The sequence below is a fragment of the Lissotriton helveticus genome, chromosome 11, assembly GCF_964261635.1.
Source record: "Lissotriton helveticus chromosome 11, aLisHel1.1, whole genome shotgun sequence".
NCBI lineage: Eukaryota > Metazoa > Chordata > Amphibia > Caudata > Salamandridae > Lissotriton > Lissotriton helveticus.
Genome location: NC_136072.1, coordinates 819324016 through 819340791, shown reverse-complemented (window position 1 = coordinate 819340791; position 16776 = coordinate 819324016). Strand labels below are relative to the sequence as shown.

The 16776-nt window shown below is 47.6% G+C and overlaps 1 protein-coding gene across 1 annotated transcript in view; it reads right to left on the bottom strand.

Annotated features, from left to right (window-relative positions):
* Window positions 1-266: 266 nt before the first annotated feature.
* SEMA4C (semaphorin 4C) overlaps window positions 267-16776 on the bottom strand; it is a 72267-nt gene continuing 55757 nt past the window's right edge. Inside the window, exons 12-15 of the mRNA XM_078666959.1 lie at window positions 6742-6857; window positions 5682-5839; window positions 4301-4368; window positions 267-4021 (exon numbers count right to left, since the gene is read on the bottom strand). Of these exons, the coding sequence (XP_078523085.1) occupies window positions 3183-4021; window positions 4301-4368; window positions 5682-5839; window positions 6742-6857 (1181 nt within the window). The 3' untranslated portion in view covers window positions 267-3182. The remainder of the gene's footprint in view (window positions 4022-4300; window positions 4369-5681; window positions 5840-6741; window positions 6858-16776) is intronic.

Sequence of the window (16776 nt, the reverse complement as noted above, 5' to 3'; positions counted from 1 at the left end):
AGTTATGAGTCTTAATGCTGGAGACATTTTTCTTCAGGTATTGGCAACATTACAAGATAATAGTTTAGAGATGAATGTTACTGTTGAAGAGATGGTACTTCTCCATGAAAAATGACGTTTGCATATGTGGCATTGCAGTCTTCATGTGAGGCTCACATCTTTAGGGTGTTCCAGACAGTGATTTCAAACGTAACAAGTAATTCCTTGATTAGGTTTTTTAGCCATCCACCAACATTTCAACCTTTAAGTATCATAGTTCATATAAAGGATCAAACTGCAACTTTCAAATTCATTCTTTTTATTTTCTTAATATAAAAATATTCAAAATATTTACAGCAAATAAATATTATTTCCACAAAGACAAATAAATTACACTCAATGTTTGAAAAACGGGACCTGGAAGAGGCTTGCAACAGCACAAAAGCTGTTAGTGTTATACACTGTGGAAAAAAGGTGAGAACACTGACGCGGCATGTGAAACCAGGCTGCGCATTTTGGCTAGAAAGATGCACCCGTGGGAAATATATACTACAAGTCCTCTCACGGAGGTCTTTGTCCTCAGAAAAATATCAGTAATTTCATAAAAAGCTGAAACATTCAGAGCGCTGCCTGAAAGCGGCCTCCTCGTGTGAAAGTCTATGGCGATCTGCTTCCAAAGAAGATATGGGGATGGGCACTTTAAAGTGAGGCGAGGGAGGGTTAAAACAAATGAATTGGATGTATAGGGTTGGGTCGGAAGAGTGTTAGCAAATCCTTTTTTACAAAATAGATGCACGGGTTCTTAAAAACAATACATGAGGTACACACACGCTGCAGATGTTCCTACATTCGTGATCTGACGAAAATGACTCTCTTTGTCACAGATACCACAGTTGTACTCTATGTCACCAATGTATCTCTAAGCCGTGAAATGTAGAGTTGGACAAAGGAGCAAGGCAGCACAGCTGCTGCGTAGAAAGTGGCAATGCACGAATTTCACTCAAGTGTAAGCTGAAGACACTACAGGACCATGGGACAGTGGGGCTTCCCACTACCTTATTACACCCCTTTACACATAGGCACTTAGTTCCAACGTAAAAGCTGGGTCACAGCAAATTTAAAAAATTAAATTAAATTGATTTTATAGCAAAATCGATAAGAGAGCCACATAATACTACCGGCACTTCGGCCATAATCTGTGCCGGTACGAGCCAATCCAAGCGTTTAGCAATGAAACCCAGCCAAACCTTTAAGATTGGTCCCTTTTTCTAAAAATGTTATTATTTCTCAGGGAAAATTCGAAATTTTAAAAGGATCGGTCTAGTGCGATCCTGAGCATTCCCCCATTTAAACAACATCACCTTTATAACTGCATGTGTGGTTATCTCTGCTCCAATATTCTCTTATTTCATTCCGTATATTGGCATCAAAGTGAGGATTTCAGCACTGCATAAATCATTCTGCCTGTCTGAGAAGGTCAGGCAAGGAATCCCTTTTCACTTCTGGACCAGTCTCACTTTTAGCCCTTCTTATCATTACAGATATTAAATTAAAAAAAAAAAAAAAAAAAAGGAGGTGGTGGGATTGGGACGCTTGGAAAACGCTCTAAAAACATTCTGCGTAAATCAGCTAAAGTTGGCTGGAGATCCCTTGAGGAATACCAGATACAAAAAACCAAAGGTCCCAAAGGAAATACCTGATAAATGACTAAGGAGCATCTACAGAACAAAAAGTTTGACAAACACATTAGGAAGGACCGTGGAATATAAGAGGAACCCACCAGGAATGCCTTGGATATGGCCAGTTAACACGATCATAGCCACAGACACTTTAGAGAAAGCTACACCAACATTAAGGGAGTGCCAGAGGAACACGCGTGTAACACTTAAAGAGCCCCAGTGGCACGTCTTAAGATATGCTAGTAAAACACCCCTTTGCACCAAAGAAAGCAAGCCTGAGGTAGGCCAAATGGGTGCACGAGAAATGCCTGTACTTGCAATCTGCAAACACTGGTTCTGTGAACATCAAAAAAAAAAAAAAACCAGAAAAAAGGACCCCCGCCATTAGCATAAAAGACAGTAGCATTTCACGATTGAACTCTTTCAAGCAGTGGAACTTCTGGAAAGTGTTACTATTTTTAGTTTGCCTCCATCGGTTTAGACAACAAAAAATCTTCACCCTTCCCACAACCACCAAACCATACTGAAGACACTTGTTGGAAGTCATTGTTAAGGTAGAGAATCAGGTGTCCGTGTGAAAGTCTAGGGATATCAGTCCCACCCCCCAAATATTCATGGAGGTGCCCTGCATCAACACCATTAATGATACACCCCAGAGGTGACAACCAACAGGCTCAGAGAAAAGCAGACGCACCCTCTGAAATAACTGATCACATCTGCCCCCCACGCCCAGCCCGGACAGGGAAGGAGTAGCAGGCCCCAGCTCGGAGCTCCACGAACAGGAGCACAAATAATGGAAGCTGAAGAGCCAGCACAGCAGACAGATTACTCTGTCCCCGTCTCCGCAGAGCTACCCCTATATTCCTACCTTTGGAAGATGGTATGTGGGAAAAGGAACTGCTGTCGTTGGGCCTCCTTCCAATAATATTCTAAAATGCACCGTACACTAATCGCAAAGCTGAATCGCAGGCTGCCCAGCCCTGGTCAGTTGAGGATGACCACAGGGCTGAGATGGCAAACAGTAGAAAAGCATCCAAGGGTTATGCAGCGGCCTCAGGAGCAAGAGGCGTCAGCTCAAAGTGCGAGTATGAACCCTACCACGAACAGCAGCTGAGCGGCCCTCCCTGCTGCAGTCTCTCCACTCCAGCATAACGCTAGTCACACCCGTTTGGTCACAAAGCCCCACAGCCCACCCCTTCACTAAGAATGCATCAAACAAAGGTCCACATTGCCTCTCTACTCAAATCTCCAAGATCCCATGTGTCCCGTCCAACCAGACAAAAGCGATGCGGCAGCACAGGCTCACTGGATTGTTCACTGGCTCGAAGCGAGCGCTGCAGAGTCTGGAAATGTACATATAAAAACGCGGGATTTCACGTCCCGCCTGCTTTGGCCCTCGGGTAGCCCCCTCCAACAAGCCCTCGAGGGGGCGCGGGGGCAGCGGTGTCTTCGAAAGAGTCCAACACTGCTGCAAACGCCTGAGGTAGCTGTATTCGTGCACGTTTAGCGGTCTGCGTGCGGGTGTCAGACGGAGGACTCTTCCGGGTTGGAATCCGGCAGCGCCTGACGCTGTTTGAGCTTCCACCGCAGCTCCTCTGCCAGGTCGGTGTAGTCGGGGCGCTCCTCAGGGGCGCCCAGATTCAGCCGGATGTACCCGTTGCTGGAGGAACCTCGGATGTGGCCCAGGCTCATGCGGTTGGGGGAGGGAAGGGCCGTCGTGGGCATGGGTTGGTTAGGGATGCCGTTGGAAGTTGGAGAGGGGGAGCCACCCCCGTTCTGGCACACCGCATGCCCAGGCACAATCTTCAGAGAGCCATCCGAGTAGTAGTAGCTGGCTGGGTCCCAGAGCTTCTCATCAGAGTCAGATGTGGTGCTGGGGATGAACTTGGGGCTCTTGGGTTCCTTGGGCAGCTCGATGGGATACACCAGAGTACTCTCCATGGCCTTGGGGCCTCTGGACATCTCAGCCTTCAGCCTGTGCCGGAGATATACCACAAGCAGGAGCAGCAGCAGGCAGAGGGCTCCCAGGGCGATCACGAGCATCCAGACGAAGCCCATGCTGTCCAGGGGTGCCCTAGCAGGGAGAGTAAGAGCGGGCCCAGCCACCACACTCAGGTGGTAACTTCCGCCCGGTAGCCGCGTGTTCTGCTCCTCAGAAATACACCAGTAAAAGCCACTGTGCATGGTGTCGGCACTGCGGATAACCAAAGCGTGCAGTGTGGCATCGTACCACATCACCTCGGGGTCCAGCACCAGCTCCTTGCCGTTGAAGGTCCACTGTGCATGTGCCAGATTGGAAGTGAGCTCGCATGGCAGGGCTACGATGCTGCCGCTCATCGCAGTCAGGTTCTTGGTGAGTTTAGCTGTTTGGATTGGAAAGAAAAGCGCAGAGTGAGAACAGCTAGTAGTTATGCCCAGCTCCAAAACATAGGCAAACATGCTGCCAGCTTGTACACCCAATAGGCTTGCTATCAACTACACCACATGGCCTACTACAGAATGGGACCTATTGCTGCTATACGTTGGTGCAAAAGCCTTCCAAACCACCGAAACAAGTGCAGCACCACACCTACTGCCTTACAAAATGTCTGTCACTCATGGTGCATACTAGTGCCTAATCAAACATGCCATATCGTACTCACCTGGTTTGGTGGAGTGTATGTTGCAACGTGCAGTGTCAGAATTATGGATATCTTGGACCAGCCGAATCCTACAGTAGAAATGAGGAGACAATGATGAAGATGTGAGCTTGTCAAAATACCTTCCATAACACACAAACTCGCAGCACTACCAATGGAAACATTAGCCTCTCACTGCAGCCAGGTCAACCCCAGTTGACAGAGCAGGAAAAGGACGCCCATGAGTTACACTGCAACCAAAGGCTTCCTTCCCAGCCAATGAAATTCATCTTCACACCAGCCACAGTGCATCCAAAAACGACTGCGCTCCACCCTCATCACATTAACAGTGCAGCTGAAGACCAAACCCCACCACACCTCCATGCCCACTCCAGCTAGACAGCCCACTGAGACTAGTGATAGAGCAGCTATGAAAGCCACACAGCTAGCTTACCCTTTAAACCAGATCCTCCCTCCCTCCCTCCCTCTTTGCCTAGTCACACCGCAGAAAATCACTCAAGCTGGTTACACTAGTCAGTGCTTAATCTGTAAAAAAACATAAGTGCCAGGGCCCTCATCAGGAGCCCACTGCAACTTGCACAACCCACTGCCCCTGCCAGCACTGCCAATGACAATACCAACACAACTACAAAGCATCACAGTACTACAAGTGTGAACATTCAGACTATTCTAGGCCCCCAAAGCTACAAGAATGGTTTGGACAGCAGGTATTAGCCATTTATAATAACTGTTATTGTGCTCTTCTGTAAATTAGACAGACAGCACCACCATGTGGCAGACTGTTATAAGCGCCGGTGTTAACCATTAAGTTCAGTGCCGAGCACCGGAAAGCACCAGCTAAAATTAAGCACTGAATATAGTAGTTGACCCACTTTCACAGAGTTACACTGCAGCCAGAGACAGACCCGCAGCTTCATTAACCTGAGCCAGAGACCCTCCCGTTTACAATGCAAGAGTCCACTGTATCAAGAGAACACCCAGAAGCAACGGTCGTCAAATTTGCAGCCAGAGGACTTCTCTTCTCCACTGGTATTTATAAGCCCTCCTCTTCACCTAGTCATACTCCAGCCAGAAAGCATTTGGTTATCATCACCATGGCCCCACTGCAGCCATTTAACAGCATCTACCCTTCCCCTGACCCAGTCACCTTGCAGCCAGTCTCTCTCACAGTTACGCTACAGCCAGACTCCCTTCTGTCCAGCCTACTGCAGCAAGATGAGCAATCGCCATCCGACCATACAGCAGTTAGACCCGGAGTCCAGCTTGTAACTTGCCCAGTATCTTAGTTCATCCCCAGCAACCATTCAAATGTCAGTCGTACCCACAGTTGGTCCACAGCAACAATTCAAATTTCACTTGCACCTCACAAGTAATCTCAGCTTACCCATCATGCTCCTGGACCCGCAGGCAACCGCTGAGGTCCTGGTTCCATCCGCAGTACGGGTCTTTGGACAGGATGCAGTCAGTGCATGTACGGTATTTACTGCAGTCAGCAAGAGGCATCTGGACCACCTCGGAGTGAGAACCCGCAAAGAGAAGCTTCTGCAGAATGAGAAAGAGACCATGAGCAAAATGAAGGAGTGCACTCCGATACGGAGGGTGAGCCAATCAACACAAGAAATGTGGCATGGGGGAGAGGAGGAAACTGACAGCAGAAGAATAATCACAGGACCTTAAACACATGAGAGAGCAAGAGGAAAACCTATGCAAGAGAAGGCGACCGCCAGCGTAAGATGGAGGATGGATCCACTAGCATATGGGGAGGAATTAGTAAAAGGGTAGGGTTAGAGCACCAAACCATCAACAAGGAGTAAAGGGAGAGAAGGGGGATAGGAGGTGGAGACAACAGAATCCGTTCAAGAGGTGCAACCCATTAATACAAGTAATCCTGGACCCCCTGATATACCTCCGTAAAAAAATTGTGATCCAGAGATTTTCGTTTTTAATTTGTGTTTTTGGATCATTAGAGAAGTGATTTAGCTTGGGTAGACACTGCTGATCCGGGCCAAATTTTTCTGGGCGACATTTTTAAAAATTGGCTCCTGTGTTGCATTGATGATATAATATTTCAGGAACCATGAGACCTAAATAAGGAGTACATTCTTAATACCCAGGGACAGCCCAGGAATTTCATTAAAGCACCTGATAAAATTCCTCTGGGCTTCTCAAGAACTCTAGCACAGCAGCCCTGAGGATCACATAAGAATTTAATCACAGTATGCCAAGAATTCTTCAAGGATCCCATAAATGCAATCAGGGCACAACACATATTAAACCAGAGAACAACATTATTTAGACTTGGGAGCTCCCATTAATGCAACCAAAATACACAGAATTTCCTAATGTCACCCAATTAACTCCATCTGGTTACCCTATTAATTCCCTTGACACAGCACAAACTTTTAACAGGAATCCCCGCCACACAGCTCTCATTAATCTAATACCTTCGAGTGGGAGATGACAAGACTCTGCACGGGCTGTGATCGGTCAAACACCTGTACATCCTCAATTACGTGAACATGCGTGCCAAGATTCACCGCCTTGCTCACCCAGCCATTGTCTGCAAGAAAAAGTGAATAGGTTCAGCAACCAAAACAAGAAGTAGAAGATAGAGAACTAACTGCAGATGAAAGACAAAACATGTCTTTGACAAGCAAAGTACAGAGCATCCAGACTGCAGAAGAGGCACAGATCACACAGACAACAGATGAGGCAAAGAAACGATAAAAAAAAAAGTAAGGCACACAGCACTTAATGTGGGAAGCAAAACACGTCTGTCAGACCTCATTTGGCCCCTGGGTAAGGAAGGTTTACTTGTCCTAAAACTTGCAGGTTCAGGTGGTTTGCTCTTGATTTCCTGGGGACCAGTCCTACAAAGGCTCTGCAAAATTAGCCAAATACACAACCTTCCGCACTCAACTCTCAGGGTAGCAAGGGCTAGCAGTCACAGACTTTTTAGTGAGAGAGTGTGTGTCTTTGTGGGTGCCAAATCAACAGACCCATTGATGTGAATGTCGAGTCCAATGTTTATCTTTGCAAGAAAGTACTATAACCACACAATTTCACTCACTACTACTATAAAACAGGTTAGAGTCTCTGAACACTAGCATGGTAGGTACTGTGTCTGCCCGCTCACTCTCTGTCCCTAGTGTCCCCAGGTTCTCTCCCCCAGTGCTAGATAACCCCCTCTTTCTCTAGATGTTAAATGGAGTAACGCGAATATAGCACAGATGAAGTTCAATCATCTCCAGTGTGTTGTTGTGCTCCTTCTCAAGTCTTTTGCTCCATTCATGGGATCAGCCAGTACTCTCAAATTTGCTTTCAGACCTCTGAAAAGTGGGAGAGGGTCTGGAACAAGTGGCATGTTCAAAGAGGAAGCCCCTGTAATGCCCCCACTGCAGTTGCTACTTAAGCCACTATTCCCTGGGTGGCACCCCTGACACATGGGGGTTAGGGCGAAGACCAGGAGGTGGGAAGTTAGATCATTAACGGTAAGACTGCAGTTTGTTCACTCTATCTGCATACCCGCCTTCTTGTGGTGTACTGGTTCACTTATTGCTTGCTGTAAACTTAATAAAATGATGCTTAAAAATAAAAAACATTTAAAAAGTTCGCTTTCAGACGGCCCGGTGCTCAGAAGGCATGTCTGCTCACTTGTAAAAGCAGCGGCACACCGGCCAGCTTTAATTTATTTATGAGATTTGTAAAGCGTGCAAATACCCGTGGGTGTCTCGGCGCTAAGGACAGCTGGCATAAACCAGATAGCAAAGGAACTTATTGGGTGAACAACCAGGTTTTTGCCAGTTTTCTAAAAGCTAGTAGGGACTGGCTGGATCTAATCTTGATTGGGAGGGAATTCCAAAGTTTTGCTGTGGCAACGATGAAGCGCTTGTCACCCCTTTAGTGCGTGGGACCTTAAGCAGATGTGCTGTAGATGAACCTAGGGCCCGGTTAGGGATATAGGCATCTAGAGCCTTGTTTAGAAACAAAGGTCCGGAATTGCAAGAGGCTTTGTAAGCAATGCACAAGGCCTTAAACTTTATGCGGTTCCTCACGGGGAGCCAGTGGTACTGTTGAATGAGATGGGAGATAGGCTTATATTTAGGCGTTCCCGATAGCATTCTGGCTGCTGCGTTCAGGACTAATTGAAGTTTGTAGATGACCTTACTTTAGGCATTCATGAGAAGACCATTACTGTAGTCAATGGTGGACATGACTAGGGTACTTACTAATGTTTTTCCCGCATTCAGGGGAAGAAATGGTAGAAGCTTATTTATCATTCGCAACTTGAGGAATAATGTTGAGACCACAGAGTTGGCATGGGGAACGAAGGACAGCTTGTCGTCAAATATGACGCCCAGATTCCTAACCTTGGTAACTGGGCGTGGTGGGGGACCCAATGAGGAAGGCCACCAGGAGGAAGACCAGATGGGTGACAATTTGCCAAATGTCATCACCTCTGTTTTCTCAGAGTTTAACATAAGGCAATTGTTCGCCATCCAACTGCTGATGGCCAGCATACCCTTCTGAAAGTTGGCTGCTTCTTTGTCACCATCATTGTATACAGTGAGTTGCTTTGACCAGGACGCAGGGATGCATACACCGGCGCACCCACTCCGCTTCTTTGCAGATCTACAAGATCAGCAGTCCTGAAATGTGCCAGTCCTGCCAGGACTATTGGTATATGTAGATTTATTTATTTATTCAGAGTTTTATATAGCGCGAACAAGATCCTTACGGATATCAGAGCGCTTCACAAACACAGGGCAGGGTAGGGGCAGAAGGAGTGAACAGAGACAATGGGAGCAATATAATAGTCACTAACATGGTGGGGTAATAGTACCATACATGACACATATCACAATACAATCAAGTGAGCAAGTAATATGAGACGGCACAAGTCATTGATCCCACTACAGGGGTGTTCATGTGTACCTTGGGTGTGTGGATGGCTTATACCAAAGTCTTAGTGTAGCGAGGACACTGAGTGGGGGCATCTGGAGAGTGAATCAACGTGTAACATATATTGGTAGTGACAACATCAGGTTAGAAGTTTAGTGCCAGAGGACAAGGTGATACAAAGCAATGCAGAGTCTCTGATCCAACAACAATAATGTTCAGGAGATCTTGGCCAGAAGGATGTTTTTCACCTCTTTCTTGAAGAGTGCAGTGGAGGAGATCAGCCTAGTTTCAGGCGGGAGCGCGTTCCAAATCCTGGGTGCCATTCCAGAGAAGGAGCGCTTGTAGGTTTTCTCTTTCCGGAATCTACGGGGTTTCAGGAGTAGGTTTTTTGTGCTTCTATTGGACCTCGACCCTCCTGAGATAGACAACTTTTGAGCGAGGTAGTTGGGTGCATTGTGGTGCACGGCCGCGTGTGTCATAACTGCAATTTTTAGCTGTATTCTGGCTTCAAAAGGCAGCCATTTTAGAGACTTTGAGTCTGGGGATATATGCGAATGTTTTCTTGAGCCAGTAATGAGTCTCGCGGCAGCGTTCAGGGAGGCTCTTAAGGGTGCTGTTGTGGATAGCGGGAGTTCGCTGAGGGCCACAATTCCGTAGTCTATTCGAGGGATGACTAAAGCTTGTACAGCAGTTTGGAAGTCTTCGGCAGGGAGGAAAGGTTTAATTTTCCTCAATGTGTTGATTTGGAAGTTAGCTGCTTTTGTGGCTTTGCTAACGTGCTGCTGCATGTTGAGCTTGGCGTCGAGTGTGATGCCTAGGGATTTCGCAGAGTCCACGATGGTAGGTTGGACATTGAGTGCTGTTAGATTATTGAGCCATGTTTGGGTGGTGGGAGTTTTCGTCGGGGGTGAGATGAGTAGGAACTCGGTTTTCAGAGCATTTAGTTTGAGGTGATTATCTGCCAGCCAAGATGGAGTGTTAATAAGCGTGGAGTTCAGATGTTTGATATCTTCAGGAGATTGTAGCTTTAGGTAGAGTTGTGTGTCGTCGGCGTACATGTGGAATTGGACATTGGAAGCTTGGAGCAAGGTGGCGAGCGGTTCCATGACGAGGTTGAACAGTGTGGGGGAGAGGGAGGATCCTTGTGGGACGCCTAGATCTGCAGGCACAGGTGTGGATAGCACATTGTCGATCTTGAACTTCTGTGATCGATTGTGAAGGAAGGACGAAAACCATTTGAGAACAGTTCCCGATAGACCCATTCTAGTGCTTAGCAACTCCAGCAAGTTCTCATGTTTGACCGTGTCAAATGCTGACGAGAGGTCGAGAAGGATGAGGAGGCAGGACTCATTGCGATCAATAATTTGGAGGGCGTCATCAATTACGTGCGTCATAGCTGTTTCCGTGCTATGTTTCGCTCGGAAGCCTGATTGATGAGGGTTGAGGAGGTCAAATTGGTCAATGTGTTTAGTTAGTTGTAGTTGGACACATTTTTCCAGCAGTTTGGCCAGGGTGGGGATATTGGTGATGGGCCGGTAATTGTTTAGGTCAGACGGATCAGCTGTAGGTTTCTTGAGTATAGGCGTGACTTGCCCCTTAGGGCGTGACTAGATCCTTAGGGCTCTCACAGTTGCAACTGAAGCGTGTAGACCCAGACAAGGCATTTAACACTTGGCTAGTTGAAGCCCTGCACACGCCAGTCATGGATTCAGAAGATGTGGCCCAACACAGATGGATCGGATATTTGGTAGTGTAACCCTGCAAAGGCAGTTCAGAGTCCACAGATGGAGCCCCACACAAGCACTTTAGGAATTCAGCAGATGCAGCCCCACATGGACTGATTAGCCACACAGAATCACAGCCGTGAGTAGGCCTCAGGAGTCATGTTGTTGCAGTCACCGTTCTTGACTGGAATCGCTGTGAGAAACATAAGGGGCCCTCAGACACCTGGGTCCTCCTGGATCACCCATCAGTAGTCTGCTTCGTCTGTGCACCCCTAGAGTAACCAGGGACACATTGGACCTCACTTAATCCTAGAGAATATCTCCTCTTGGGGAGTGGGCAACATCCTTCCTTCTCTACTCATGCTGGCATCTATGCGTGTTAGGACCGATATACAGCTTCTCCAGCAAGAGATCTAGACTAGAGGTGAAATCCCTTGGGGATGATGGCTGTCAGCCAGACACCACCACTAGCAGCCCTCTGAATACTCTGCGGAGCACTCCCTTCTTTAATCATGGAGGATTTGGAACTGGAACAAAGGTGGTAGCTGGAATCCCACTTTTATACACAACTGGCAGACAGAATGTGTAGGTCCTATGTTTCAACCTTTTAAAACTGCTTTGAGGTGGTTCTTCTTTCAAGTGTTCTTTCCAGGCACCTATACAGATAGCCTTTGTGCAGACTGTTGCGTGTCTGCTTCTCACAGCAGGATCGTCTACACTCTGGAGCACCCACATCAGAGGCACTAGGAGGTGTTGGGTTTCTGCACCTTGATGGTGACATACCAGCCCAACTGAATCTGGGGAGAATCAAAAGGGCTACCCTCACCTTTCACATCAGTCTGCAGTCCCACCCTCCCACCTACCAAATTGAAGTGTTCAGGAAGACTAACCAGCAGCTTCTTGCTAACCAAAAGGCCTAAAAAAATATCTGTAGGAACAATGAGTTGGCTTGGTGTGCCCATTCAGGTCACAGGACCAGTCATGGACCTCTCATAGACAGAGACAGGACTAGGCCTCTGTAAAAACTAGTGTGACATTATTGTCAAAAATAAGAAGTCAAGATACCAGATACATGCGGTCGGGCAGTCAAGGCAGGTGAACACACACACCCTTTTACCATGAATGGGATATTCCTGTCCCAACAAAATCAAAAGTTGAAGACTGGAGGAAAAATGCAAAAAGTGACCTTGTTACTCAGTTTCCAGCTTGATTTATGAAACCAGTTACCTGCAATAATGATTTTGCAGATTGAAGATATTCTAGTTTCACATGCTGTGCACAACTCTACTATCTAGTGGCCGTCTAAGTTTATAGAGTACAAAAACAATTTCTTCTCTTTAGTGTTCATATTAGTAGATCAAGAGTAAGACGTTTAGACTAAGCCCACAATGCCCAGTCACAAGACCACTATTTTAGAATTTTTCTTCTCTTTAGTGTTCATATTAGTAGATCAAGAGTAAGACGTTTAGACTAGCCCACAATGCCCAGTCACAAGACCACTATTTTAGAATTTTTCTTCTCTTTAGTGTTCATATTAGTAGATCAAGAGTAAGACGTTTAGACTAAGCCCACAATGCCCAGTCACAAGACCACTATCATAGAATTTTTTTGTCTCCGTTATCCAGGAGGCTCTACAGCATCAAAATGCAAAGCCATTATTACAGGTAGGTAACCAGTCTCTTTTGCAGCATAAAGTCTCTTCTAGAATCACATGGAATGCATAGATTGTGTAGCGGTTTTACCTCCCCTGTGGAGGGAGGTTTGCAGAAGTAGATGAGAACAAGTTTTACTCTTGATTGTTTTGCCTCCTGCATTTTACGGGTGTGGATATCTACACAATGGTGTATTCTGAACGTGTGTAGTTCCTTTCTTCCTAGTGGAGTGAGCTTTGGTTATATTTCTAATATTTTGTAAATCCCTGCATAGCAGTATATAATGAATATGCTACTTACCAGTATGCATCTGTTCTTGGCATGTAGGGCTGCTAACATTCATATCTTAGCATTAGATCGCCGCCTAGTGTTGGGCTCGGATGATTGCACATTGTTGTCCTGGAAGAGTCTTCGAAGTATCCTGAGATAGGTGGCTCCTCCCCTGGACTACAGTGCGCATGGGCATCGGCTCCATCCCCAGATTGTTTTTCGCCATTGTGGCAGAAGATGGAGTGAAAAGTGTAAAGGATGTCCATGCTAATGAATAAATACAATAGTATATCTGCAGCTGCGACAGGCACCGGGGAGGAGGGCGGGCGATATGAATGTTAGCAGCCCTACATGCCAAGAACAGATGCATACTGGTAAGTAGCATATTCAGTTCGAGGCATGTGGGCTGCTAAATTCATATCTTAGCATAGAATACATAGCAGTCCCTCCATCAGCGGCGGTTGCCCGTGCCAGCTGCAGAAACCTGAAAAAGTGTCTTGAGAACAGCCTGTCCTACAGCTGCTTGCTGCTTGGAATGCACATCAACACAGTAGTGTTTTGTGAAGGTATGTGGTGTGACCCACGTGGCTGCTCTGCAAATATCCTCTAAAGGAATGTTCCCTAGGAAAGCCATGGATGCCCCCAGTTTGCGTGTGGAGTGCGCTCTGGGGGGTATTGTTAAAGTGCGCTTGGCTTTTTGATAACATATCTGGATGCACTTAACAATCCACCTGGCTATCCCTGCTTTGGAAATTGGGTTGCCTTTGTGTTGTGGTGCGAAGGCAACAAAGAGTTGTTTTGTCTTTCTAAAGGGTTGTGTTCTGTCTATGTAGTACATCAACGCCCTCCGTACATCTAAGGTATGGAGCATTCTTTCCGCCACCGTTTGCGGGTTTTGAAAGAATGCTGGTAAGTCAATAGTTTGGTTTAGATGAAACTGTGACACCACCTTCGGAAGGAATTTGGGGTTAGTGCGTAGCACTACCCTATTTGGATGAATTTGAATGAATGGCTCTTGGATTGTGAGCGCCTGCAGCTCACTGACACGCCTCAGAGACGTAATAGCTATAAGGAAAGCTACTTTCCACGTAAGGAACTGGAGTTCACACGAGTGCAGTGGCTCAAATGGTGGTCCCATCAGTCTGGTGAGGACGACATTGAGGTTCCACACTGGAGCTGGCGGTGTCCTTGGGGGAATGACTCTTTTCAGACCTTCAAGGAAGGCTTTAATGGCGGGCACTCTGAAGACAGAGAGGTGCTGCCTGTTCTGAAGATAAGCCGCTATGGCGGATAGATGTATCCGAATGGAAGTGTACGCCAGATAGCACTTGTAAAGATGCAACAGATAGCAGATGATGTTGGGGATAGATGCATCAAGCGGGTTGATGTCATTGGCTGTACAGTAGATGACAAAACGCTTCCACTTTGCAGCATAGCATGCTCTAGTAGTTGGTTTCCTCGCCTCCTTGATGATGCTCATGCATTCTGGAGGCAGGTTAAGGTACCCAAACTCTAGGACCTCAGGAGCCAGATCGCCAGGTTGAGCTGTTGCGGATCTGGATGCTGAATTTCTCCATGGTTCTGCGTCAAAAGACTGGGCGTGAGACGCAGTCTTTGATGCGGCACCACTGAGAGTTCGAGGAACGTGGTGTACCATGCTTGGCGCGCCCACGTTGGAGCAACTAGGATGAGAGTCATCTCGTGCTGCCTTAGCTTTCTTGCGACCAGCGGTATTAGAGGGGCTGGCGGAAAAGCGTACGCAAATTTGCCTGACCAGTTCATCCATATCGCATTCCCCTGCGACTGTGGGTGAGGGAACCTGGCGGCAAAGTGTTGGCATTTTGCGTTCTCTTTTGTGGCAAACAGGTCTATCTCCGGATGACCCCACTGCTGGAAGTACGGGTGGAGGACAGATGGGTGTAACTCCCACTCGTGCATTTGATGGCTGTACCTGCTGAGCAGATCCGCCATCTGATTGTCCTTTCCTGGGAGGTGTTCTGCCATGAGGAAAATGTTCCTCTGAATGGCCCACTTCCACATGCTCTGAGCCAGATGAGACAGCTGTGGCGAGTGGGTGCCTCCCTGCTTTTGAATGTAGTACATCGCGGTCATGTTGTCCGTCCGGACTAGCACGACCTTGTTGCACAGATGTACAATGAAGGACTTGAGCGCCATGAAGATTGCCATCAGTTCCAGATAGTTGATGTGCATCTTCTGTTGCTGCGTTGACCATAGTCCCTGCACTGTGTAAGTGAGCACATGAGCTCCCCATCCCTGGAGAGATGCGTCCGTTGTCAGGGCAATCTGCGGCACAGGCTCTTGGAACAGTCGGCCCTTGCAAAGGTTGTGTGGAGTCCACCAATGCAGAGAGTCGTATGCCCGACTGGTAACCAACACTAGGTCTGTCAATTGTCCACGAGCCTGTGTCCACTGATTCGCTAAGCACTCCTGGAGCGGGCGCATGTGTAGCCGTGCGTGAGGGACTATGAAGATGCAGGAGGCCATCATGCCTATCAACTGCATGAACACTCTCGCTGGAAGCGAGTGTTGTGGCCTGAACCTTTGGATCAGGGCCTGCATGCTGTCTATCCTGACTTGGTTTGGCTGAGCCATGGCCGTCAGGGTGTTGATCGTTGCACCTAGGAACTGCCGGACATGTGCCGGCTGAAGATGCGATTTTGGGTAGTTTAGGGAGAAACCCAGATCGTGAAGAAGGTGAATTGTAGTTGACATGTCCGCGGCGCACTGCTGCTCTGACTTGGCTTGTACGAGCCAGTCGTCTAGGTAGGGGTAGACATGGATGTTCTGCCTCCTGAGGTGCGCCGCTACTGTCGCCAGACACTTGGTGAACACCCTCGGGGCTGTTGTGACTCCGAAGGGTAGGACCTTGAACTGGTAGTGCCTGCCTTGAATAGTGAACCTGAGGTATTTCCTGTGTGACGGGTGTAGTGGAATGTGGAAATACGCATCCTTGAGATCTAAGGTTGCTAAGAAGTCTCCTTGGTTTAGCAAGGGAAGAATCTGTTGCAGTGTAAGCATGTGGCAATGTTCCGATAGTATGTACAGGTTGAGGGGGCGTAGATCTAGAATGGGTCTGAGAGATCCGTCCTTCTTTGGAATAAGGAAGTACAGGGAATATACCCCTGTGCCTTCCTCTCCCACCGGCACTTGCTCGATTGCTCCCTTTTGCAGCATCACCACTACTTCCTGCTGCAATAAGAGCAAGTGCTCTGCGGACATAGGCCTTTGCCTTGGCGGGATGTTGGGTGGAGTGGACTTCAATTCTAGGCAATAACCATACTGGACTAGTTGTCGCACCCACCTGTCTGTGGTAATGTTTTTCCAGACGGGCAGGAACTGCTGCAGTCTCCCCCCGACAGGTGTTAGGTGGTCGGGGGGCAGTGACAGAGAGTCACTGTTTGCTTGGAGTAGAGGAGCGGGGGTTGTTGTTTCCTCTGCCGCGACCTCTGTTGCTGTTATTCCTGTAACCTCCCTTGTTCTGTTTCGTGAACGAGGATTGTGCCCCACCTTTTGAGAACTGGGATTGTTGACCCATTTGTCCTCTGGTGACCCCACGTGCACCTGAGCGACGAAAATTGCTGCCACGAAACTGTTGAGACTGCAGGGCCCCCATGGATTTAGCAGTTTCCGTGTCCTTTTTTATTTTCTCTAGGGTGGTGTCAACATCTGGACCAAACAGACTATCAGGATTGACCGGTTGATTAAGAATTGTTGTCTGAATATCCGGTTTAAAGCCTGAGATGCGTAGCCACGCCTGTCGTCTCAGCATAACGCTAGTGTTGACAGCCCTAGCAGCTGTATCTGCAGCGTCAAGCGCACACTTGATGGCTGCGTTTGAGATTAGCTTCCCTTCGTTAATGAGCAGTTGTGTAGCTTCTTGGAACTGTGGAGGCAGGTGTTGTACAACCTG